The sequence below is a fragment of the Nothobranchius furzeri genome, chromosome 3, assembly GCF_043380555.1.
Source record: "Nothobranchius furzeri strain GRZ-AD chromosome 3, NfurGRZ-RIMD1, whole genome shotgun sequence".
NCBI lineage: Eukaryota > Metazoa > Chordata > Actinopteri > Cyprinodontiformes > Nothobranchiidae > Nothobranchius > Nothobranchius furzeri.
The window spans coordinates 86,881,458-86,906,457 of record NC_091743.1 but is presented as its reverse complement, the minus strand read 5'-3'; the positions used below and the strand labels follow the sequence as shown (position 1 = coordinate 86,906,457).

The 25,000-nt window shown below is 42.4% G+C and overlaps 1 protein-coding gene across 3 annotated transcripts in view; it reads left to right on the top strand.

The window, feature by feature from the left end:
* The window catches only part of map4k2 (mitogen-activated protein kinase kinase kinase kinase 2), a 53,048-nt gene that overhangs the window by 3,795 nt on the left and 24,253 nt on the right, over positions 1-25,000 (top strand). For all 3 annotated transcript variants that reach the window (XM_054734151.2, XM_054734157.2, XM_054734147.2), the window contains exons 2-10: positions 9,675-9,732; positions 11,890-11,980; positions 16,938-17,002; positions 17,616-17,671; positions 17,805-17,852; positions 17,930-17,972; positions 18,160-18,232; positions 24,300-24,431; positions 24,544-24,606. In XM_054734151.2, coding sequence (XP_054590126.2) covers positions 9,675-9,732; positions 11,890-11,980; positions 16,938-17,002; positions 17,616-17,671; positions 17,805-17,852; positions 17,930-17,972; positions 18,160-18,232; positions 24,300-24,431; positions 24,544-24,606 — 629 coding nt within the window. The remainder of the gene's footprint in view (positions 1-9,674; positions 9,733-11,889; positions 11,981-16,937; positions 17,003-17,615; positions 17,672-17,804; positions 17,853-17,929; positions 17,973-18,159; positions 18,233-24,299; positions 24,432-24,543; positions 24,607-25,000) is intronic.

Below are 25,000 nucleotides of genomic sequence, written 5' to 3'. Positions count from 1 at the left end.
AGATCCCAGGCCGGGAAGCGAACCCAGGACCTTCTTGCTGCAAGGCAACAGCTCTAACCACTGCACCACTGTGCAGCTAGGAATATGAAACAGGTTAGCAAAACAGAGCTTTTTCATAATCCCACGTACAAATCAGCGCCACATCCTGAGAAATCTAGTTTAAAGATTTAAAAAGAGTGTTTCAATGGGCTTCACAATATATCCTCGTTACATGAGCGTGTGCAGTATCTGTGTGGGTCACAGTAAAGGAGAATATCAGAGTTTACCGGACTGAACACAGCAGGTGTTTCAACTGCCTTAACCCTCTCAGGCTCAAAATAAGTTTTGATAAAAGGACGAACAACTAAGTCCTTCAGGGGAACTTCTGAGTTAAAAATGCTCATGAAACACGTATGTGGAGTAACCAGGTAGGTAGGTTTTAACGTTGCACATCTGCAACGCCTGCCTCCAGAGGGTTAAGCAGACTTTCAAACTTAATGAGGTCTATTAGGACCTACCTTCGTTCTTGGTGTCATGGATCCAGCAAGGTCCTTTAAACCTTCCTCAGAGCACCATGCTGACATGACAGTAGAACACAGCTCCATCATGATCTGAACCTCCCGTTCCATCACATCCAAAAGGTTCTGGAATGGATTAAGATCTGTTGACTGGAGGCTTCGGAGTCCAGTGAACCCATTGTCATGAAACTAGTTAGAGATGATGTGAGCTTAGTGACATGGTGCATTATCCTGCTGGAAGTGGCCATCAGAAGATGGGTCCACTGTGGTCATAAATGGATAGACATGGTCAACAAACACGGTTAATACTCAGGTAGGCTGTGGTGTTTAAACCAGGCTCAGGTGGTACTAAGGAGGTCATAGTGAAGAACATCTACCCCACACCATTACACCACCAGAAGCAGCCTGAACCAATAAAACAAGGCAGGATGGATCCATTCTGTAAATGCTGTTGCCTCCTAATTCTGACCCGACCATCTGAATGTTGCAGTTGAATCCAGACTCATCAGACCAGGAAACATTATCAGATTCTTATGGTCCAGACCTGGTGATCCTGTGCGAGACGTAGCTTCAGATTCCTATTCTTAGCTGACAGGAGAGACACCTAGTGTGGTCATCTGCTGCTGGAGTCCATCTGGAGCAGCTGTCAGGCTTCAGAGGTGCTGTTCTGCAGACCTTTGTTTGGAATCAGTGGTTAGTTGAGCTTCTGCTGTTGTCTTTCCATCATCTAGACCTAACCGGGCCATTCTCTGTAACCTGAAAATCTGGGGAGAAAAAAACTTGGAGAAAAGATAAAGTTAACAGCTGAAATTGCAGGAAATAATGCAGTTAAAGAGCAGATTGGAGAAGAAAGTAGTCGAGTGTGGAAAGTGGTCAGTGTATCCTCCAGCAGTCTAAGCCTACAGCAGCATAACTACAGAGATAACTCTGGATAACCTAGCCTTTTATATGGAGGCATGTTGGAGGCAGGGCAAGGGAGAGTCGTCTTTACTGACTGTACTTCACCTCCCTGTACTCCCCCACTTCTCCCGATCTAGGCTAACATCAGATTTTAACCATAGGCCCTATCAAATCAAAATGTTTTAAGCCTAGTCTTAAAAGTAGACAAGGTGTCTGCCTCACGGACTAAAGCTGGGAGCTGGTTCCACAGGAGAGGAGCCTGATAACTAAAAAATCTGCCTCCCATCCTAATTTAGATATTCTGGGAACCACCAGTAAACCTACAGTCTGAGAGAGAAGTGCTCGGTTAGGAACGTATGGAACAATCAGATCACTGATGTATGATGGAGCTTGATTATTAAGAGCTTTATATGTGAGAAGAAGGATCTTAAAATCTATTCTGAATTTAACAGGTAGCCAATGTAGTGAAGCTAAGACAGGAGAGATATGATCTCTCTTTTTAATTCTCATCAGAACTCTAGCTGCAGCATTTTGGACAAGCTGAAGACTTTTAACTACATTCTGTGGACTTCCTGAGAGTACTTAATTACAGTAATCCAGTCTTGATGTAATAAATGCATGAACTAGTTTTTCAGCATCACTCCTGGAAAGGATGCTTCTAATCTTAGCAATATTCCGAAGGTGGAAAAAGGAAATCCTGCAAACCTGTTTAACCTGGGATGTGAATGACATGTCCTGGTCAAAGATAACACCAAGGTTCCTTACTTTGTTCTTGGAGACTAATTTAATGCCGTTCAGGTCAGGTGATTGACTAAGCAAATTCCTCTTCTGGATTTCTGGTCCAAAGATGAGAACTTCCGTCTTGTCTTGATTTAAAAGCAAAAAGTTTAGAGTCATCCAATTTTTTATGTCTTCAAGACAAGCCTGTAATCTACCCAACCGATTAGGTTCATCAGGGTTGAATATAAATGAGTATCATCAGCACAACAGTGGAAGTTTATCCCATGCTGTCTAACAGACTCGAGCCACGTGACTTGGACTCGAGTCAAACTTGAGTCATTATTTTAATGACTTCTGACTTGGCTTGATAAAATCCATAAAGACTTACGACTTGACCCTGACTTGAACGCCAATGACTTGTGACTTGAATCGACTTGCATCTGTTGGCTTGATGATGACTTGAGCATATTTGATATTTTAGCACAAAAGTGGCATGACATGGACAAAAAAATCATAAATCAATCTTCATTCTGGGTTTGATGTTGTTCTGCTAAATTCAGCAGCACTTTGTTTAGAATCAGTTTAACTTTCTGCTTGTTTCAGCAAATAAATGAAGCTTTAAGAAACTTTATTTCTGGAATTTATTTATTATCATCGTCATTAAATTGAAGTTGGACAGATTACTTGATTATGACTTGAAAATTCAAAGTTAAGGACTTGGACTTGACTTGGACTTCCACATCATTGACTTTGGACTCGACATGGACTTGGTTGTCTTTGACTTGGACTTGACTGAAGACTTGACTGGAAAGACTTGTGACTTACTTGTGACTTGCAAAGCAGTGACTTGGTCCCACCTCTGCTGTCTAATGATTTTACAAATTGGAAGCATATAAATAGTAAAAAGAACTGGTCCAAGCACTGAACCCTGTGGTACTCCACAAGTAACCCTGAAGTATGAAGAAGATTTGTCATGTACATTTCCAAAAAGAAATCTATCAGACAGGTAGGATTTAAACCAGTAACAATCACACACGATGCTGGTCTGAGGGTTTTCATTGTTGTAGTTTTAGAATGTAGAAGTACAACCGCACACACACCCACACACACACACACACACACACACACACACACACACACACACACACACACACACACACACACACACACACACACACACACACACACACACACCAGTCTGTGTGTGACCCTGATTGGGCTTTTATTTCGGGCCTGCCTATGTGAAAACCCTCTCAGTGACATTAGTGTCTGCATAGTCACAGGAAGCTCTGCAGTGGAACAGGAAAGAAAACAGGAAGTGATTACAGCCGGGTGTGTTGAGATAAACAGCTGCTCCCATTGGTCGCTGCCTTGTTTGTTGCAGAGTGAGAATCAGTTCATCCGACGTCAGTACAGTCTGATATTTAAAATGTACAACACTCAGTCTGGTGGCCTGAGGATCAGGTCTCTGATTTTTGCAGATGATGTTGTCCTGTTGGTTAGATCAGAACGTGATCTCCAGGTTTCACTGGAGCGGTTTGCTGCCAAGTGTGAGAAGGCTGGGATGAGAATCAGCTCCTCTAAATCTGAGACCATGGTCTGGAGTTGTAAAAGTGTAGAGTGCCTTCTCCGGGTCAGGGACCAGGTCCTGCCCCAAGTGGTGGGTCTCAGAGTCTTGTTCACTAAGGGAAAGATGGAGCGTTAGATCGACAGGCGGATTGGTGCTGCATCCGCAGTGATGTGGGCGTTGTAGCGGTCTGTCGTGGTGAAGAGGGAGCTGAGTCAGAAGGCAAAGCTCTCCATTTACAACACACACTCATGCATGCACAGTTTTAATCTACGTTCCTACCCTCACCTATGGTCACAAGATTTGGGCAGGGACAGAAGGAATGAGATTGTTGGTACAAGCAGCCAAAATGAGTTTTCTTGGCTGGGCTCTCCTTAGAAATAGGGTGAGAAGCTTGATCATCCAGGAGGGGCTCAGAGTAGATCTGCTGCTCTTCCACATCGAGAGGAGCCAGTTGAAGTGGCTCAGGCATCTAGACAGGATGCCTCCTGGACGTCTCCCTGGTGAGGTTTTCCGGCCACGTCCAGCCAGGAAGAGACCTAAAGGGAAACCCAGGACACTCTGAAGGGACTATGTCCCTGGCTAGGGAGCTCCTTGGGATTCTGCAGAGTGGCGGAGAGGAGATGGAGGAAAAACACATTAACAATAAATCATCAGATGTATTTGGAACTGCTTAAAACATATAATAATGCCATAAGAAATTCAAGAAATGCATATGTTTCCAAAATCCTCTCAGACAATAAAAAAAAAACTAAAATTCTTTTCTCCAAAATCAATAATATTCTCAACTCAGAAAACACCCTCAAACACCCTCTGTGAGGAGTTTTCAGCCCACTTCAGAGGGAAGGTCGACACCATCAGATGGAATATTTTATCCTCCATAAGTAATAAGGTTTTAGACACATCTGAGAGTGTGTGTCTACCTGAGGAAACACTGGACAGTTCTGTCCTGGTTGAAGCTGAGACTCTTGATAAAGTTTTCTCCTCAGTGAGACCCACCACATGTGTCTTGGACCCTATTCCCACAAGGTTTTTTAAACAATTTTATGATTCTTTTAAAGATGAGGTTTTAACTATGATGAATTGCTCCCTTCAGACGGGGGTCTTTCATGCCGCTTTCAAACGGGCGGTGGTGAGGCCTCTGCTGAAGAAGAGCAAATTAGATTTTAATGATTTAAACAATTATCGACCGGTATCCAACTTACCATTTTTAAGCAAAATTTTAGAAAAGCTTGTTTTAATCCAACTCAATGATTTTATCAACACCCATAATGTTTTAGAAAAATGTCAGTCTGGTTTTAGGGTGAACCACAGCGCCGAGACAGCCCTTTGGAAGATTTTAAATGATTTTAGAGTAAATTATGACAAACGGAAGGTGACTGTGTTGGTTCTACTGGATCTAAGTGCTGCCTTTGATACGGTACACGATTCTTTTAACTCGTTTGAAACGGATCGGCCTCTCTGGTGCTGTTCACCGATGGTTCACATCCTACCTCACAGGCAGGACTTTTATGGTGAGTCTGGATACCTGTTCCTCGAGGGTTCATGGGATTACATGTGGTGTGCCCCAGGGTTCAATTTTAGGCCCAGTGCTTTTTAACCTTTATATGCTCCCTCTTGGCAGTGTCATCAGGAGACACGGGGTGAATTTCCACAGTTACGCTGATGATACACAGCTGTACATCTCTGTGTCTCCTGATGACACACAGCCAATGGACACACTTTTTAATTGCATTTTTGATATCAAATCCTGGACGGCAGAAAACTTTCTCCAGCTCAACCAGGACAAAACTGAAGTTTTAGTCATCGGTTCTGAGGCCCAGAGAGAGAAACTTTTACCAAAATTACAATCACTGTCTCTTAATCCATCATCACAAGTGAAGAACCTGGGTGTCATCTTTGACTCTCAGCTGACTTTTATCCATCGTATTAAAAATATCACCAAAATAGGTTTTTATCATCTAAAGAACATCGCCAGAGTCCGCCCCATTCTCTCTTGGAGACACTGATGCATGCTTGTATAACCAGTAGGATAGACTACTGCAATGCCCTGCTTTCAGGTCTTCCTAAAAAGAGGATTTCAGGTTTACAACTATTACAAAACTCAGCTGCACGTGTCCTGACGAAGACCAGGAGGCGGGAGCACATTACTCCAGTTTTAGAATCACTGCATTGGCTCCCCGTATGTTTCAGGATCGATTTCAAAATACTTTTAATGGTTTTAAGTGTCTTAATGGTCTTGGGCCTTCTTATCTTTCAGAACTGCTTTTACAGTATAAACCCACGCGGTCTCTGCGCTCCTCTGGCAGTCATCTCTTTGTCATCCCTTAAGTTAGGACGCATATTCACGGCGAGGCATCCTCCCAGTACTACGGTCCTCGCCTCTGGAACGAGCTGCCAGGGGACCTGAGGGCTGCTGAGAACGTTCATGTTTTCAGAAACAGGCTCAAGACCCATCTTTTCAGCTTAGCTTTTAACTGAATACTCTCACTTTCTAAAGTAATTAATTACTTAGTTTATTTATTTATTTTATTGATTTAATGTATTCTTTCTTTATACGTGCTTTTTAAACAGTTTTTTCCATGATTTATGATCAACATTATTTTAATATCTATATAACTTTATATATTACAATTCTCATTTTAGCTCTTTGGATTTTATATTTTAACCTTAATTTAACCTTTTTCCAGTGCTTCCTCTGTGGGAGCCCTCTGCCCCGGCGGCGGTGGTCGACTGTGGCGGCCTGGGTGCTTTCCACGTGTGCCTGGGTGGAGGTGGGGGTCTCTGCACTCCCTAACCTGGGCGCCCGGTGTCAGTGCCTCGGCTGCTGCTGTGGATCTGCTGCTGTCGGGGCGGATGGCTCCCCTGATGGCGTTTCCTTATCCTTATCTTAGCTGGTCTGGCTCATCTGATCTCAGCCAATCGTGTTTTTTTTTTACCATGGGGAAGGGGGCATGTGTGTGTGTGTGTGTGTGTGTGTGTGTGTGTGTGTGTGTGTGTGTGTGTGTGTGTGTGTGTGTGTGTGTGTGTGTGTGTCAGTGGAGGAGTGTTGTGAAGGGTTTTTATTGTCAGACTGTTTTTAAAATTCTGGGGATGGGAGGGAATGTGGGTATGTGGGGCCCTTTTAATTTGTTAAGCACTTTGAGTTCCATGTATTGTAGGATTAAGTGCTATATAAATAAAGTTGATTGAAATTGACTGATTCTCCCGGAGGAGCTGGCCCAAGTGGCGGGGGAGAGGGAAGTCTGGGCCTTCCTGCTCAGGCTGCTGCCCCGGATGGATGGATGGATGGATGCATGGATGGATGGATGACCAGGACTGGAGATGGCTGCAGACAGGTCATTGTGCTTGTTTCGAGAGGTTTATTGATTAACTGTAAATGATAGAAAAATGAAATGTTGGACCAAAGGCCAGGGGCCTCATTTATCAAGCCGCACAAAACGGGGTCGGAAAACTGCGTAAGCAACTTTCCACGCAAACGTTGGGATTTATCAAAGAAAACTTAGCGGAAAAATGTGCGCAACTTTAAGTTGACTAAGGAACTGGCTTACACACATTTTGGACATGGAGAGCACCTGCAGTGCTGCTGCTGAGAAGGATAAAATTATGAAATCCTGCAGCATTATCACTTGTACTGCTTCGTTTTCACATGTAACCTAGGCAACACTGGAGCTGCATAGCTCAGGCGCCACACCAGGGATTCACAACGACACAGAGCGAGGGTGCAAAACCAGAGGGGCAGAGACACCAGAGAGCAGAAGTTTGTCGGCGACCTCTTTTATTGACTAAATAAAACCCCTGTCTAAAAGTATGTAAAACCAAAAAAAAAAAGTTTGAGTCGATAAAAGCAATTAAAACATGTTCTTCAAGAAGACCCCCAAAGATACTTGGGCTCCTCCCAGATCCACAAAGTCAAGCGGAGGGAATTTCCAGGATGGGAAAGGCGACGTCCCGGCTTCGGCGTCCGACTCCAGCAGTCTCTGGTCTCGCTCTCGTCTCAGGCGTGATCTCCCCGGGACTCTCGCCGCTCCTCTCTGACAAGCACAGAACACTGGGGCAGAACCTTTTAGTGCAGTCCCTCTGCCTTCTTGTTTCTTCGGTCTGTTTTTCTTCCCCGCAGTCCTGCAGCTTCTTCCTTTTATCAGCCTGCTAACTATGCACACCTGGTGCGCTCTCACAGTCACGCCCACCTCTTCAGGTGACTGTCATGTCAACAGTGGCAAAACAATCTAAACTAAACATGCACATAAAACCAACAACACACAGCAAAATCATGCAATGCTCTGACTCACACTCCTGCACAGTAGGTGGCGGTAATGCACCTTAAGTTGGTTGCCAACCGCCATTTAAACGGACATGAAGAAGAAGAAGAAAATCATGCAATCACACTAAACTGTTAAGAAATTCAAACAATTATTAAAAGAATGTAAAGCAACCGAAAACACACATTTCACTGTGTGACACACACAGAACAAGAACCCCACACGCACACACATGCGCGCGCGTCTGTGACAGTGTGTGTCCTGTCAATGTGACCCGATTGATCATGCGTCCTGGCTAGTTAAACAGGGGAGATCTCCGTTTGGCTGACTGGTTAGCACGCGGGACTTTCACCCGAGAGTCTGGGGATTGAATCTCGATTGGACCATTTTTTTTATATCCGCCACAGATCTCTCTGAAGAACTCACAGCATTGACGGCTTCAGCAACGCTGTGCCACTCCGTGGATTTTCTCTTATTTGTTTTGCGAAAGCACTTCCTTTCATTTCTCCACCTCACCCACAAGTACCTCAACTTCTGCTTCTGTGAAATTGTGCTTCCTTGATCTACGGTCGCCATGTCATTGGCGGAGCGCTGCAACATCCGGCTTTTGTATATGCATGAGATCCACAAGGCACTTTGCATTGACTATTTATGGCAGTAAGTGGGCGTGGTGAGGGCAGGATGTGACTAAAATGCAGCTGAGAAACATTCTAGATAGTCTCCGATGCATGAAGCAGAGATTGCGTGCAGCTGTGCGTACTCCATGTTTGATAGATCACAAACCTGCTTGGTGTAAGTACATTTTTTTTGCTGAGCTTAAGTACGGTTTTAGTACGGATTCTACGCAATGTTTGATAAATGAGACCCCTGTATATTATACTAAACCACACCTATGAAACAATTAGCAAAACCCTAAGAAGTGGTGTGGATCCTCATCAGACACCAGAACCACCTCAGCTGACTCCGTTGATGACTCTCTTCTCCTTCCTAACCCATCACTCAGGAACAAAACAGTGTGATCCTCCAATGGAGACAGAAATAGACACCAAGAGCTTCATGTACAAAGACTTGCATCATGTGTTCTCTAATAAAGTATGTCAGAATATTTTTGCTATTAGCTTGATTAAACACACTATTACTGGCAATGAGTTTAAAAACATAACTACAAACATGGCAACCCTAAAAGTATGGCAACTGGACTGGATCTTTGAAGATGTTTCACTTCTCATTCAAAAGGTTCAAATGTTTGGCGAGTTCTATCAATACTACATCTGCTTCACCTAACTGTCCAAATCCAGGTTTGATCTCGTCTGACTTGAGGAGCAGGTGTGATTTCATTTCTGGTGATTCATTAGAAACCCACATAACTCTACCTGCTTTACTTTCAGATACACTTTCACACCCAGGCTCATTTCAGGAAGTACTTTGGTTTGTAGTGAACAGTAATAGTCATAGTTTCCTGTTAGTAGTCATACAGAAGTAAATATAGTAAGTAACCATGTGTAGGATGGTGTGACCTGGGTTGTATCACCATCATCTATCTATCCGTCCGTCCGTCAGATATACACACATACATATATATATATATATATGTGTGTGTGTGTGTGTGTGTGTGTGTGTGTGTGTTGTGCTGCAGGGTCTTCCTTGGCTGCTAAATGATGACATGTGGTTTCCTAAACCTTCACATTCATCAGTGCTGAAGCCATCATGACTTTTCTTCCCTTCCAGGCTCGTAACATCCAGACATCAGAACTGGCAGCTATCAAGATTGTCAAGCTGGACCCTGGTAAGAGATCAGGCTGCATGTTGGCTCATGCCTCACACACAGTAAAATGTTCTTTTATTTAAAGGTGTGGTTCACTGAAGAAGCATTTTTAATGATTATTTCTCATTCTAATGGGTCTCTCTGAGTTTTTCATGCAGACTGAACATGAAAATAGTCTCCTACACCTATCTCCTGCACCGGCTTTTAAAAGAAAACAGACAGTGAAGCTCTTGGATTTGAAAACCCTGACAGATCTACGTCACACTGTCACTTCATGTTTATGGACTCACCCATCTTGGCTCAGGACAGGGAAGGCTGTTGTTGGTTTAATGTAAGGTTACTAGCAGAGGACAGCTCAGCTAGCATTAGCAATTCCACCACACAGCAGAGGCTTGTGTTGTTTGTGGAGATAAAACATGAGTGTTTCAAGTCAGTGGTAGAGTCCTGTTGCTGTTATCCAATCCAAGGAGAGATGTCCACATACAGTGATCCCTCGTTTATCGCGGTAGATGCGTTCCAGACCTGGCCGCGATAGGTGAAAATCCGCGAAGTAGGGACTCCCAGCATGCCCCTCGCGGGGATTCCCTCCACGTCGCACCTACGTCACAAACCGCGGCTATAAACGGAAGTCGCCTTTCCAGCTCACCACTCAGTCATCATTTCTTCAGATTCATGATCAGAGTTTCCAACCTACCGATCAATCCAACGAACTGTCAGCTCATAGTAAGTTATCTTACTTACTTCTGGAAAGCCCGGCATTTCCTTGTCACTTCGTTGACGCTCGAACGCTCGGGGGTTTCCTAGATTATTCGTGAGCCGGCGTTTCACCGACGCTCTCACTTCCGCGTCTGTGAAACCACGCGCTCCCTACAAGCTCAACTCCCGAATCCAGCCGACCTGTCTGACATACAGTACTATATTGAATTATCGTATGATCACATTCTTTTTTTGTGGGTAAAACTCAAGAAAAAAAATTTTTTTTACTTGGTTTTTTATAGTTTTATTACAAAAAGTGCATTTTATGATGAAATTGATGAAAATGAACAGGAATTTCTTGACATTTCGCATAGAAAAATACCGCAAATCGGCGAATTTCCCTTGAATAAGGCTCCCAAAAAATCTGTGAAGTCGTGAATCCGCGATAAACGAACCGCGAAGTAGCGAGGGATCACTGTATCAGGAAATAAGCCTCCAAAAGCTGCCATCTGAAGCTCAGCTGTGATGTGGTCACTTCTAGTTCCTGGAAATAGTGCACCAGTAAATTATTTCCCCAGACTTACAAGGCATTCGTTCCTGCTAGAGATCACTGCAAATGCACTGATTAAACAATAGTTTCATACTTTTAAGTTCATCTGAAACATTTCAGAGATTTGTTCAAAGATATCTCCAATCCTAAATCCCGCCTTTGCACCAAGCAGCCTTGTTCTCTGAGCTGTTTGACCACCATGGTTGAGTCTGTAGTGGTGCTCTGATCTGGTCAGACTACAGCCTGGATTACCCTGGCATATAAAACTACACATTCATAAAGCTGCTGCATCAAACACATCCAGAAGCCGGTACACCAACAGCAAAACACAAATGATGTTTCTAGATCAGGTGTGTCCAAAGTGTGGCCGGGGGGCCATTTGCAGCCTTCAGAGGGATTTTGCGTGGCCCTCACTAGTGTTTTTAGAATTGTGGAATTAAGTCACTCCAGGAGACTGTTGATATGAATTCATATATTTTAATATTTTATGTTCATATGTATATATACATATATATATACACCGTATATATATATATATATATACCCCGTATATATATATATATATATATATATATATATACACCGTATATATATATATATATATATATATACACCGTATATATATATATATATATATATATATATATATATATATACACACACACACACGTTTAGATGTTTTTGAGCAGAACAAATGAAAAATATAAAATAATGTTTGCATTATTACAATTTTTTCTCATTTTTGTAGCCCGAGCAGAGTTTTAACTTCGTGCTTTTGGCTCTCATCTTGAAATTTTTTGGACATCCTTGTTCTAGATGGTTCTTAATGGAGACTAGTTGTAGAATTGAGTCTAACAGTATGTGTCCACTCTACGCAATTGTGTGTGTGTGTGTGTGTGTGTGTGTGTGTGTGTGTGTGTGTGTGTGATCAGGTGATGACATCACATCCATCCAGCAGGAGATCACTATGATGAAGGAGTGCAAACACAAAAACATTGTGGCGTACTTCGGCAGCTACCACAGGTATCGTGTTTTCAGCTCCGGTTCAGTTGGGAGGGATTCCCGGGAATGTTGGTGGGCTGGAAGAAGTGGGATTTGACTTTGAGGCTGGATTCCTCTCCCACATCCTTTACCCATCATATTTTCACCACAACAGCTGCTGTTGTTCTCTGTTATCCTTTCTCTGTAATTTTACAGCCTTGTTAGTATTATTATGACTTTGTAGTAATCAGGTCTCCGTTTGTTTATGTTTATTTGTTTGGCAGATGCGTACTATTGTTGACCTACAGGACATGTTGTGATCAGTAAAACAACATTAGACCCCAGCGTGTGATTTATTCAGACATAGCAAGGCAGTATTTACTGCTACAATATTAGTTTATACCCTACAGGGGACAGGTTGGTACTGTCATCACTTTTTCTGATTCTTAACCAGTTTGTGTGAGCCCAGCTCTGGTTGTCATGATAAGAGGTTTGTAGGACCCAAAATGCAGTACCCAGGATGACACGAGGCAGGAGATGATGTAAAGTAAAATCCTTTATTTTTGAAGGATGAAACGAAGAATAAATCCAGGGCAGGGAGCCAAAGTCCAAAAATGTCCAAAATCCAAAATAAACTAGAGATACAACTGAGACACGAGAAGCACTAGAGACTAGGAACGAGAGACTGACCGAATTACCACAATGGACCGACACAAGACAGAGACAAGACAGGGCTTAAATACCAGGGAGGAGTAATTAGGGAAAATGGCAGCAGGTGTGTGGAGTGAGGGCTGGAGGGAAGACAGGTGAATCTAATAATCTAACTGGGAAAAAAGAAACAGAGGAGGGCAAATACCTAAACACAAAACTAAACAACAATTATCTAAAGACAGAGGAGGAGGACATAGCACACACACACACACACACACACACACACACACACACACACACACACACACACACACACACACACACACACTTATACTGAGTTGGGGAGGATACGCGCACACAAACATACACACACACAACCACACACACATACACTCACACACACGTACAACGAGCTGGAGACAAGGAGGCTGGAGCTGACCTGGGAGGAATGATTAAAAAGGGTAACAACACAAGACACAACTGAGACGCAGACAAAAGACACATGAGGGCGCTATGAGACACAGAAGGGAATCTAGAGAGGGATGGAGAAACATCAGGAGACACATGAAGGAAGACACAGACGCAGACCATTATACTGGTAGGTTGTTAGATGTTTGATCACAGAGACAAAACCATACACAGCCAATGTAGGGAAGCTAAGACAGGAGAGATATGATCTCTCTTTTTAATTCTCATCAGAACTCTAGCGGCAGCATTTTGGACAAGCTGAAGACTTTTAACTACATTCTGTGGACTTCCCGAGAGTAATGAATTACAGTAATCCAGTCTTGATGTAATAAATGTTTGAACTAGTTTTTCAGCATCACTCCTGGAAAGGATGCTTCTAATCTTAGCAATATTCCAAAGATGGAAAAAGGAAATTCTACAAACCTGTTTAACCTGGGATTTGAATGACATGTCCTGGTCAAAGATAACACCAAGGTTCCTTACTTTGTTCTCCGAGACTAATTTAATGCCGTTCAGGTCAGGTGATTGACTAAGCAATTTCCTTTTCTGAATTTCAGGTCCGAAGATGAGAACTTCAGTCTTGTCTTGATTTAAAAGCAGAAAGTTTAGAGTCATCCAATTTTTTTATGTCTTCAAGACAAGTCTGTAATCCACCTAACTGATTAGGTTCATCAGGGTTAACTGAGTATCGTCAGCATAGCAGTGGAAGTTTATCCCATGCTGTCTAATGATTTTACCAATTGGGAGCATATATATATATATATATATATATATATATATATATATATATATATATATATATATATATATATATATATATATATATAGTAAAAAGAATTGGTCCAAGCACTGAACCCTGTGGTACTCCACAAGTAACCCTGGAATATGAAGAAGATTTGTCATGTACGTTTACTAAATGAAATCTGTCAGATAGGTAGGATTTAAACCAGCCTAGCGCTGTTCCTTTGATCCCTACAACATGTTCAAGTCTTTCCAAAAGAACATTGTGATAAATTGTGTCAAAGACAGCACTGAGAATGTGCGAGATATTTGGTATTCCAAAGAAACATTTCTTTAAATACCTCCAACTGAAACATTTTATTTGATCTACATGTATGGTTATCTTTACCTCCACTATCAAAAATTGAAGATTCGACAATATCTCAAATGAACGGAAAGGGACAGATCTCACTATTTTATAATACACTTTTAATGCATTCCAAATAATCTTCTTCAAAGAAACTAGAAGGGTGGAGGGCTGAAGTCAAGGAGGATATCCATGAAGCGGACTGGAATATGGCTTGCTTTAAAGCTCAGACTCAATCTATCAATACTACGTCTAGGTTGCTACATATAAATGGCTGATGCGCACATATTTTACACCTAACCGGCTAAACCATATATTCCCTACTATTCCAGATGTCTGTGTAAAGTGCAGAACGGATAAAGGTACTTTAATCCATTGCCTATGGGAATGCACAAAGATACAACACTTTTGGAGGAATGTAACTGGACGTACAAGTGTTATAGTTGGAAAGACAGTTCCATTGTGTGCTAAGCTTTGTGTACTGGGCATATACCCGGAAAAGCTTTCTGTAACTCAGAGACCGACGGTGCTTGTTGACTTTGGACTTTTGCAAGCCAGTAGGATAATTGCGTTGTTGTGGGAGAATATGTACTAGGGCTGCACGATATTAGGAAAACCTGCGATATGCGGTAACAGTGATTAATATTGCGATGTCGATAATACTTGCCACAAATAAAATTTTCACTCAGGAACAAAAATGATTAAAAACAAAGAAATAAAAAAATTACAAGGCGATGACTTGCTAGGCCAGGCGCCGTAATTACGAGGACACTGTCCTTCCTTGGTCAAAGAAAACAGTTAAATGAAACAGACTTGCATCACGTGACCGCGGCTTCCACGGCGGTCACGTAATGTCATGTGACACGGGAGATAACATTAGATTTTATATGTATTAGTTTCAATATAAATATATAATGAGACTTTTACTTTTTAAATTGTGTATTTGTTTATTAAATTAAATAAATAAGTGAGTTACTACCCGCTAGCCACCAAAGCTGCAACTACTAAGCAACTAACCAACCATAGCTAACTTATTTGGATCTAAAAAAACATTTAAAATTAGCTGACTTACTTTTAACTAGGGATGCACGATATCAGGAAAACCTGCGATATGTGATAACAGTGATTAATATCGCGATGACGCTATTACTGGCCATAAATAAAATCTTAACTCAGGAACAAAATTTATCAAAAACAAAGAAATTAAAAAATGACTAAAAAAATCATTACAATGAAAAAAGCAAAAGATTTGAGTAAAGGGAAAAAGAAATCAAACAAGAAAAGGCAATCAGTGGATCCCAGGAAAAGTAGAATCAGCAGAAAGAGCAGAACAAAGCTAACTCAGGTGTTTGCTAACCATCCAAGTTAAGTGTCGGGGCGGCATCTAATCTATGAGAACCCACCCAATTGGCCAAATGGATGAAGAGCTCTATTTGATTAGTTAAAAAAAACATCATGCTTCCGTTTGATGAACAGAATGCATTATGTGTAGCAAACATTTGAGCTGACTAGTCATTGCGATATTTATCTGTTTATTTGCGATATGCATATTGAGCATGCTGATATCGCGATAACGATATATTTGCGATATATTGTGCAGCCCTAATATGGACACACCCACTATTCAAATGTGGAGGAAAGAACTGATGACATGTCTAACTTTGGAAAGACTGACACACATTGTAAAAAAGCAAAAGGACGATTTAGAATTAATTTGGAAACCTTATATAAAGTTCTTGGAAACTCATGATTAATACGTGTTATTTAATTTTGTAATTTTATTATTATTTCACTTTGTGTATTTATTTAATCTTTGTTTGTTTGTTTTGTGAGACTGTGGTTAATGTGTTTGTGTAACATTTGTTTAACATTCTGAAAATCACAATAAAAATATGTAAAAAAAACACTGTAATAGAAGGTCTTGTATTTTAACTGGGAATCGTTGCTTCTTTAATTGCAAATTGACCCCAAGTAGGGATGTCCCATTCCGATATTGATATCGGATATCGGCCCAAAAATACTACCGGATTATATTGGACTGCATCAAAATTTCCGATATCAGCAGTATGTTCCGCTTTAAATTGCATTCCAGCAACTCCCAGATCCAGCATGCAACGTCCACATGATCAGAACAGTGTGCGCTAGCAAAGTAGCAAGTGTCGGCCATGTGGCTGTATTTCTCTTTAAATTCAGAAAAGGTCAGCTTGGCTCAGTGCAACACTTGCCATGCACCCGTTTTCTGTGGTGGAACAGAACTAGATTAACACGTCCAACCCCACCGTGCGTTTGAAGCAGGATCACTAAGCACAACAGGAGGATTTTCGCAGTCTGTGAAATAGAAACTTTAGACTCTGAACTTGTAGCAGTTGGTCAGTGAACAGTATTGCGTTTTTCCACATGTCCCTAAGCTCAGCTGTTCACATGTATGCAACCAAAGGTTAATAAATAACTGGTCAGTTTTTTATACTTCCTTTTGCTGGGTTTTGTTTTCTGTTTGAGTAAAATCACTTGATCAAGCCTTTTATACATTCCACACAATAAAATAGGTAAACGTGTGTATGATTTGTGCCGATATCGTATCGGATTGATATCGTATCGGTCAATTATGAAGGCTGCAATATTGGTATCGTATCAGAAGTGAGAAAAGTTGTATCGGGACGTCCCTACCCCTAAGTAATAAATATTGATGAATGTAAATATGTTCATTTTACTAGAACTTGACCTAATTTATTATGGTGAGTGTTTTACTCCCATCAGCCAGTCTGAAGATAAAACATCTGTTTTCGTCTGCAGGAACACCAAGCTGTGGATCTGCATGGAGTTCTGTGGTGGAGGTTCACTGCAGGATATGTACCAGGGTATGCGCGCGCACACACACACCCAGTAGCAGTAGCAGCAGTAGCATTAGTAGTAGTAGCAGTAGTAGCAGTAGTAGTAGTAGTAGTAGCAGTAGAAGTAGCAGTAGCAGTAGTAGCAGCAGTAGCAGAAGTAGTAATAGTGGCAGTAGCAGAAGTAGCAGTAGCAGCAGTAGCAGTAATCGTAGTAGTAGTAGCAGTAGCAGAAGTACCATTAGCAGCAGCAGCAGTAGCGGTAGTAGCAGTAGTAGTAGCAGTAACAGCAGCAGTAGTAGTAGCAGTAGCAGCAGTAGCAGTAGTAGCAGTAGCAGTTGCAGTACTAGTAGTAGTAGTAGTAGCAGTAGAAGTAGCAGCAGTAGCAGTAACAGCAGAAGCAGCAGTAGTAGCAGCAGCAGCATTAGTAGTAGTAGCAGTAGTAGTAGTAGTAGTAGTAGCAGTAGAAGTAGTAGCAGTAGTAGTAGTAATAGTAGTAGTAGCAGTAGTAGCAGTAGCAGTAGCAGCAGTAGTAGTAGTAGCAGCAGCAGCAGTAGTAGCGGTAGTAGCAGCAGCGTCACAGAGAAGCAGGTCAGTCAGGCTCTTTGACTGTTTATGGGGTGTCTCCTCCCTCTCTTCACAGTGACTGGTCCATTAAAGGAGAAGCAGATAGCGTTTGTGTGCAGAGAAACCCTCCAGGTGAGACCCCCAGGTTCACCCAGCTCAAGTCTGCAGACAGATCCAAGCTTTTAGTTTGCAGCTACTGATGAACTGGACGCACTGAGATGACATGACATGACCAAATGTTCATACTGTATCCTGTCTTCATCAGGGGTTGTATCACCTGCATGAAAACGGCAAAATGCACAGAGACATAAAGGTGCGAGTGTGTTTCTGTAGAGTTACACTCACACGTGGGTCGGCCCGTACACATAAAAGTGTTTGTGTTGTCTGCAGGGAGCCAACATCCTGTTAACGGAGAAAGGAGACGTCAAACTGGGTGAGTGGATATTTATACTGAAAACACACACACACACACACACACACACACCAGGCACACACACACACACACACACACACACACACACACACACACCCGGCACACACACACACACACACACCAGGCACACACACACCAGGTCAGCAGGCTATGATGGAAAAGTGAACGTGTGTCTCCTGTGTTTTAGCTGACTTTGGAGTGGCAGCAGAGATCAGCGCCTCCGTTGCTAAGAGGAAATCTTTTATTGGAACGCCGTACTGGTGAGATGAATCTCCTTCCTCTAGATCCTCTGTTGCTGGACTAGATGTTACTGGACTAGATGTTACTGGGCTAGATGTTACTGGACTAGATGTTACTGGGCTAGATGTTACTGGGCTAGATGTTACTGGGCTAGATGTTGCTGGACTAGATGTTACTGGACTAGATGTTACTGGACTAGATGTTACTAGACTAGATGCTACTGGGCTAGATGTTACTGGGCTAGATGTTACTGGGCTAGATGTTGCTGGACTATATGTTACTGGGCTAGATGTTACTGGACTAGATGTTACTAGACTAGATGCTACTGGGCTAGATGTTACTGGACTATATGTTACTGGAATGATGCTACTGGGCTAGATGTTACTGGGCTAGATGTTACTGGGCTAGATGTTACTGGGCTAGATGCTACTGGGCTAGATGTTACTGGACTAGATGTTACTAGACTAGATGCTACTGGGCTAGATGTTACTGGACTAGATGTTACTGGACTAGATGTTACTGGACTAGATGTTACTGGACTATATGTTACTGGAATGATGCTACTGGGCTAGATGTTACTGGGCTAGATGCTACTGGGCTAGATGTCACTAGACTAGATGTTACTGAGCTAGATGCTACTAGGCTAGATGTTACTAGGCTAGATGTTACTGGACTAGATGTTACTGGGCTTGATGTTGCTGGACTATATGTTACTAGACTAGATGCTACTGGGCTAGATGTTACTGGACTATATGTTACTGGGCTAGATGTTACTGGGCTAGATGTTACTGGGCTAGATGTTACTGGACTAGATGTTGCTGGGCTAGATGTTGCTGGACTAGATGTTACTGGACTAGATGTTACTGGACTAGATGTTACTAGACTAGATGCTACTGGGCTAGATGCTACTGGACTAGATGTTACTGGGCTAGATGTTACTGGGCTAGATGTTACTGGGCTAGATGTTGCTGGACTAGATGTTACTGGACTAGATGTTACTGGACTAGATGTTACTAGACTAGATGCTACTGGGCTAGATGTTACTGGGCTAGATGTTACTGGGCTAGATGTTGCTGGACTATATGTTACTGGGCTAGATGTTACTGGACTAGATGTTACTAGACTAGATGCTACTGGGCTAGATGTTACTGGACTATATGTTACTGGAATGATGCTACTGGGCTAGATGTTACTGGGCTAGATGTTACTGGGCTAGATGTTACTGGGCTAGATGCTACTGGGCTAGATGTTACTGGACTAGATGTTACTAGACTAGATGCTACTGGGCTAGATGTTACTGGACTAGATGTTACTGGACTAGATGTTACTGGACTAGATGTTACTGGACTATATGTTACTGGAATGATGCTACTGGGCTAGATGTTACTGGGCTAGATGCTACTGGGCTAGATGTCACTAGACTAGATGTTACTGAGCTAGATGCTACTAGGCTAGATGTTACTAGGCTAGATGTTACTGGACTAGATGTTACTGGGCTTGATGTTGCTGGACTATATGTTACTAGACTAGATGCTACTGGGCTAGATGTTACTGGACTATATGTTACTGGGCTAGATGTTACTGGGCTAGATGTTACTGGGCTAGATGTTACTGGGCTAGATGCTACTGGGCTAGATGTTACTGGACTAGATGTTACTGGACTATATGTTACTGGGCTAGATGTTACTGGACTAGATGTTACTAGACTAGATGCTACTGGGCTAGATGTTACTGGACTAGATGTTACTAGACTAGATGCTACTGGGCTAGATGTTACTGGACTAGATGTTACTGGACTATATGTTACTGGAATGATGCTACTGGGCTAGATGTTACTGGGCTAGATGCTACTGGGCTAGATGTCACTAGACTAGATGTTACTGAGCTAGATGCTACTAGGCTAGATGTTACTAGGCTAGATGTTACTGGACTAGATGTTACTGGGCTTGATGTTGCTGGACTATATGTTACTAGACTAGATGCTACTGGGCTAGATGTTACTGGACTAGATGTTACTGGGCTTGATGTTGCTGGACTATATGTTACTGGACTATATGTTACTGGGCTAGATGTTACTAGGCTAGATGTTACTGGACTAGATGTTACTGGGCTAGATGTTACTGGACTAGATGTTACTGGGCTTGATGTTGCTGGACTATATGTTACTAGACTAGATGCTACTGGGCTAGATGTTGCTGGACTATATGTTACTAGACTAAATGCTACTGGGCTAGATGTTACTGGACTAGATGTTACTGGGCTTGATGTTGCTGGACTATATGTTACTGGACTAGATGTTACTGGACTAGATGTTATTGGGCTAGATGTTACTGGGCTAGATGTTACTGGACTAGATGTTACTGGACTAGATGTTACTGGGCTAGATGTTACTAAACTAGATGTTACTGGACTATATGTTACTGGGCTAGATGTTACTGGGCTAGATGTTACTGGACTAGATGTTACTGGGCTAGATGTTACTGGGCTAGATGTTACTGGGCTAGATGTTACTGGACTAGGTGTTACTAGACTAGATGCTACTGGACTAGATGTTACTGGGCTAGATGTTACTGGACTAGATGTTACTGGATTATATGTTACTGGGCTAGATGTTACTGGACTAGGTGTTACTAGACTAGATGCTACTGGACTAGATGTTACTAGACTAGATGCTACTGGACTAGATGTTACTGGGCTAGATGTTACTGGAGTAGATGTTACTGGACTATATGTTACTGGGCTAGATGTTACTGGGGTCATCCAGTGTTGGAGGTAGACCTGGGCTTGGACAGGAGATAGTTGACCTTTGACCACCTCAGTTCCTTCCCTTGCTTGTTGTCAGACTCAGCCTATTGTTGACTGTGGAGCGTTTCCAACTAATCTGTTCTGATTTATCTGTTGGGGTAAAATCCTTTGGAGATTTGAGATTAAACCTAGGTTTAAAAGTGTTTTCACCACACACAGACAGTGTGGTTCTAACTCATGGCTACATATGGTTGAGTGGGGTGGGGGTTGGAGGTTAGCGGACAACCTCTACAGCCCACAGACTCTGCTCAGCAGATGCAGACACTGAAATAACTCTTGACTTGCAATAAGAGGAGAGAGGCTCAAGACTTCTTCAGTAGTGGTGAGCTTTGAGTGTGGGCTGATATCTACTCACGACTAATGCTAGAACTGTGTCCTTATACACTGCCTGTCGCAAAAAAGTCCTCACCTGGATCTAACTAAGCAAATAGGTACGAGCCTACTATTGGATAATTACTGTATGAGCTGCTTCTCATTTCCTAAACAACCAGGTGGGAAGACTCAGATCATCGGCATCAAGCGGAGAAAACATCTATGGAGATGCAGAAATGACCAAAACTGGGTTTTGGATGGATTAAAAATATGTATAACTGCCCACAAGCCCCAAATCTGCATAAACGGCTCCCTCACCAGCAAATTAGATTTATTTAGAGGATATCGGCAAGGTTGCCCACTTTCTCCATTTTTATTCAATCTAGCTATAGAACCATTTGCAGAAACAGTAAGAAATAATAAAGGAATCACTGGTATAAATATCGGAAAAGTCGAAAATAAAATTTCAATATATGTGGACGATATAATTCTGTACCTGTCCAGACCTGAAAACATGATCCCCAAAATTCTAGAACTGCTAACAGAGTTTGGAGCAATATCAGGTCACATAATCAATTCATCCAAATCAAAAATAGCAATAATAAACTCTCCTATTACGGAAGCCTTAAAAACTCTAGTGCCCTTCTCCTGGCCCCAGGATGGCTTTGAATACTTAGAAATCACGGTGTCGCCAAAACTTAAAGATTTGACTCAACTGAATTATGATCCATTGATACAGAAAATGAAGGAGGATCTAAACCACTGGAATATGCTCCCCATCTAGTTTCAATCTCTCCCTTGCTATTTGAAGGACACTTTTTTTAAAGCTTTGAACAAACATATCACCATGTTTATATGGAAAAATTCAGCTCCCAGAATAGCCTACAAAACCTTATCCAAGCATAGATCAAAAGGTGGATTGGCATTACCTGACCTGCAGAGATATAATATGGCTGCTCAGATTAAAAATCTGGCTAACTGGGTGCAGAGGCAAAAAGGTACCACGTGGATAGACATAGAAGAACTATGTTATCCCATTCATTTAGCAGACCTACTCTTCATTAGCAGCATAGAAGCTCTTCAACAAACACCCAAAACTTATGTAGTTTACAACACCCTCCTGGTATGGCGAGATGCCAACAAATTAAATGGAACGATTAAAAAAATCTCCAGATTTGCCCCCTTATCGTACAACGCAGACTTACCAACAAATATTGTCATGTCCCTGTTTGCAGATTGGCGAGATAAAGGTATCTCTCAAATTCAACACTTGTTCTTCCAGAACACACTCAAGTCCTTTTCAGGCCTCAGAACTGAGTATAATGTTCCGAAGCAAGATTTTTAAAAATTTCTTCAAATTCGCCACATCAGTAACGCTCTCACGAAGGAGGGTCACCTGTCCATGGAATCCTCGACTCTAGAGGAAACTATCGTAAGATCCAGGCCGTCGAAGGGGAGAATCTCGGGGATCTATAATGCCTTAATGGAGCAACGTAACTCCTCCTTCGCCCCCCTCAAAACTGTTTGATGAAGAGCAGTGGGATTCAATCTGTCAGAATGTTTTCTCCTCCCTCTCTTGTAACACAATTATTGAACAGAACTATAAGTTTATGCATAGGTCTTATCTCACTCCGCTTCGGTTAAGCAAGATGTTCCCCAATACGTCTTCAAGATGCCACCGCTGTAGATCCAGCAGTGGATCGGTTATTCATGTCTTCTGGGAATGCAAGAAACTCAAGCAGTTCTGGGGGGCAGTACATGACCTGACGGCCAAAGTGGTATCACCAAAACTGGACATTAACCCTGTATACTACCTCTTCGGTACAGTTCTGGACAAGAAACTACACCCCTCACACGCCAAGAGGATCAATGTCATATCCGACATAGCAAAGAAATGTATTCTTCTGTGCTGGAACCATCGAAAACCTCCGTCACTCAACTTGTTTCTACAGACCCTAAAGGACACTCTGAGACTGGAACAACGTGCATTTATTTTAAAAAACAAAAAAGATGTGTTTCAAGAAATATGGGGACCTTTACTAGATCTTTAGCAGAGGTGAAAGCAAACTATATGGCAAAGATGTCCTAAGTCTGTTAGGGCAGAGCATATATATATTCATTTTATATTTATGTAATTTACTCCTCTTGATTTTTTTATGATGCCCCTTTCCTCCCCCTGGGATGTATGTGATTAATAACATTGAAAATAACCCAATAAAAAGATAATTGAAAAAAAAAATTGCTGGTCTGATGAGTCCAGATGGACCCTTTTCCTGAGTGATAGTGCATCAGGGTAAGAAGAGAGGCAGATGAAGTGATGCACCCATCATATCTAGTGCCTACTGTGCAAGCCTGTGGGGGCAGTGCTATGATCTGGGCTTGCTGCAGGTGGTCAGGGTCTAGGTTCAGCAACAGGATGTGCTCCAAGAATGAGGTCAGCTGACTACCTGTATGACCAGGTTATTCCATCTTCCCTGATGGTACGGCCATATTCCAGGATGACAATGCCAGGATCCATTGGGATAGTGAGAGAGTGGTTCAGGGGGCACGAGACATAATTTTCACATGTGGGTTGGCCACCACAGAGTCCAGACCTTAACCCCATTGAGAATCTTTGGGATGTGCTGGAGAAGGCTTTGTGCAGCGGTCAGACTCTACCATCGTCAGTGCAAGATCTTGGTGGAACATTAACGATGGAAATAAATCTGGTGACATTGCAGAAACTTGTGGAAACAACTCTACAATAAAATGAAAGAAAGCTAAAGGTGGTCCAACGAAATATTAGAGTGATGTTTGTTTGGGCTGGGCTGTGTGCTATCTGTGAGATCACAAAGAGAAATGAGAGAGTTTATCGAGTAAATCATTGTGAGAACATGACTGTTGTGTGTGTGCGCGCTCGGTTGAAATCGGTGCTTCAGATATTGAGTTCTCCTCACAGTTTCCCATTTGTCCTCATGTGTCTCTGTCCAGGATGGCTCCTGAGGTGGCTGCAGTAGAGAAGAAGGGTGGATACAACCATTTGTGTGACATCTGGGCTGTTGGCATCACTGCCATTGAGCTGGCAGAGCTTCAGCCACCCATGTTTGACCTCCACCCGATGAGGTGCAGCAGCTCAGAAGACCGCCATTCACCTCACAGAAACCTTCACCCATGCTCTTGTCAGCTCTGTTAATGTGCTCTAACACTGAAGATCATTTCACTTTGATTGTTGCAGAGCCTTGATGTTGATGTCCAAGAGCAGCTTCCAGCCACCGAAGCTGAAGGATAAATACATGTGGTGAGTTTACTGTGCTGCAGAAAGTATCAGAGAACACGTCAGGCTGCAGCTGAACAACAACTGTTCCTGTGAAAGAACACTTAAAGCTGCTAAAGGACAAGTAGGCAGGAAAAAAGCTTTTAAAGAGACTATGTGAAATTTTATCATTAATCTCTGGAATTATCCATCGAAATGTTCTTGAAAATTGTTCAAATGATTTCCAGTTGTAGAAAAATTTTGGTGCTTTTGTAACATATAACCATTAAAATTGGGTCTAACGTACATAGGGGTGTGGTCCGGGCTGCGCAGTGGTTAGAGCTGTTGCCTTGCAGCGAGAAGGTCCTGGGTTCGCTTCCCGGCCTGGGGTCTTTCTGCATGGGGTTTGCATGTTCTCCCTGTTCATGCGTGGGTTCTC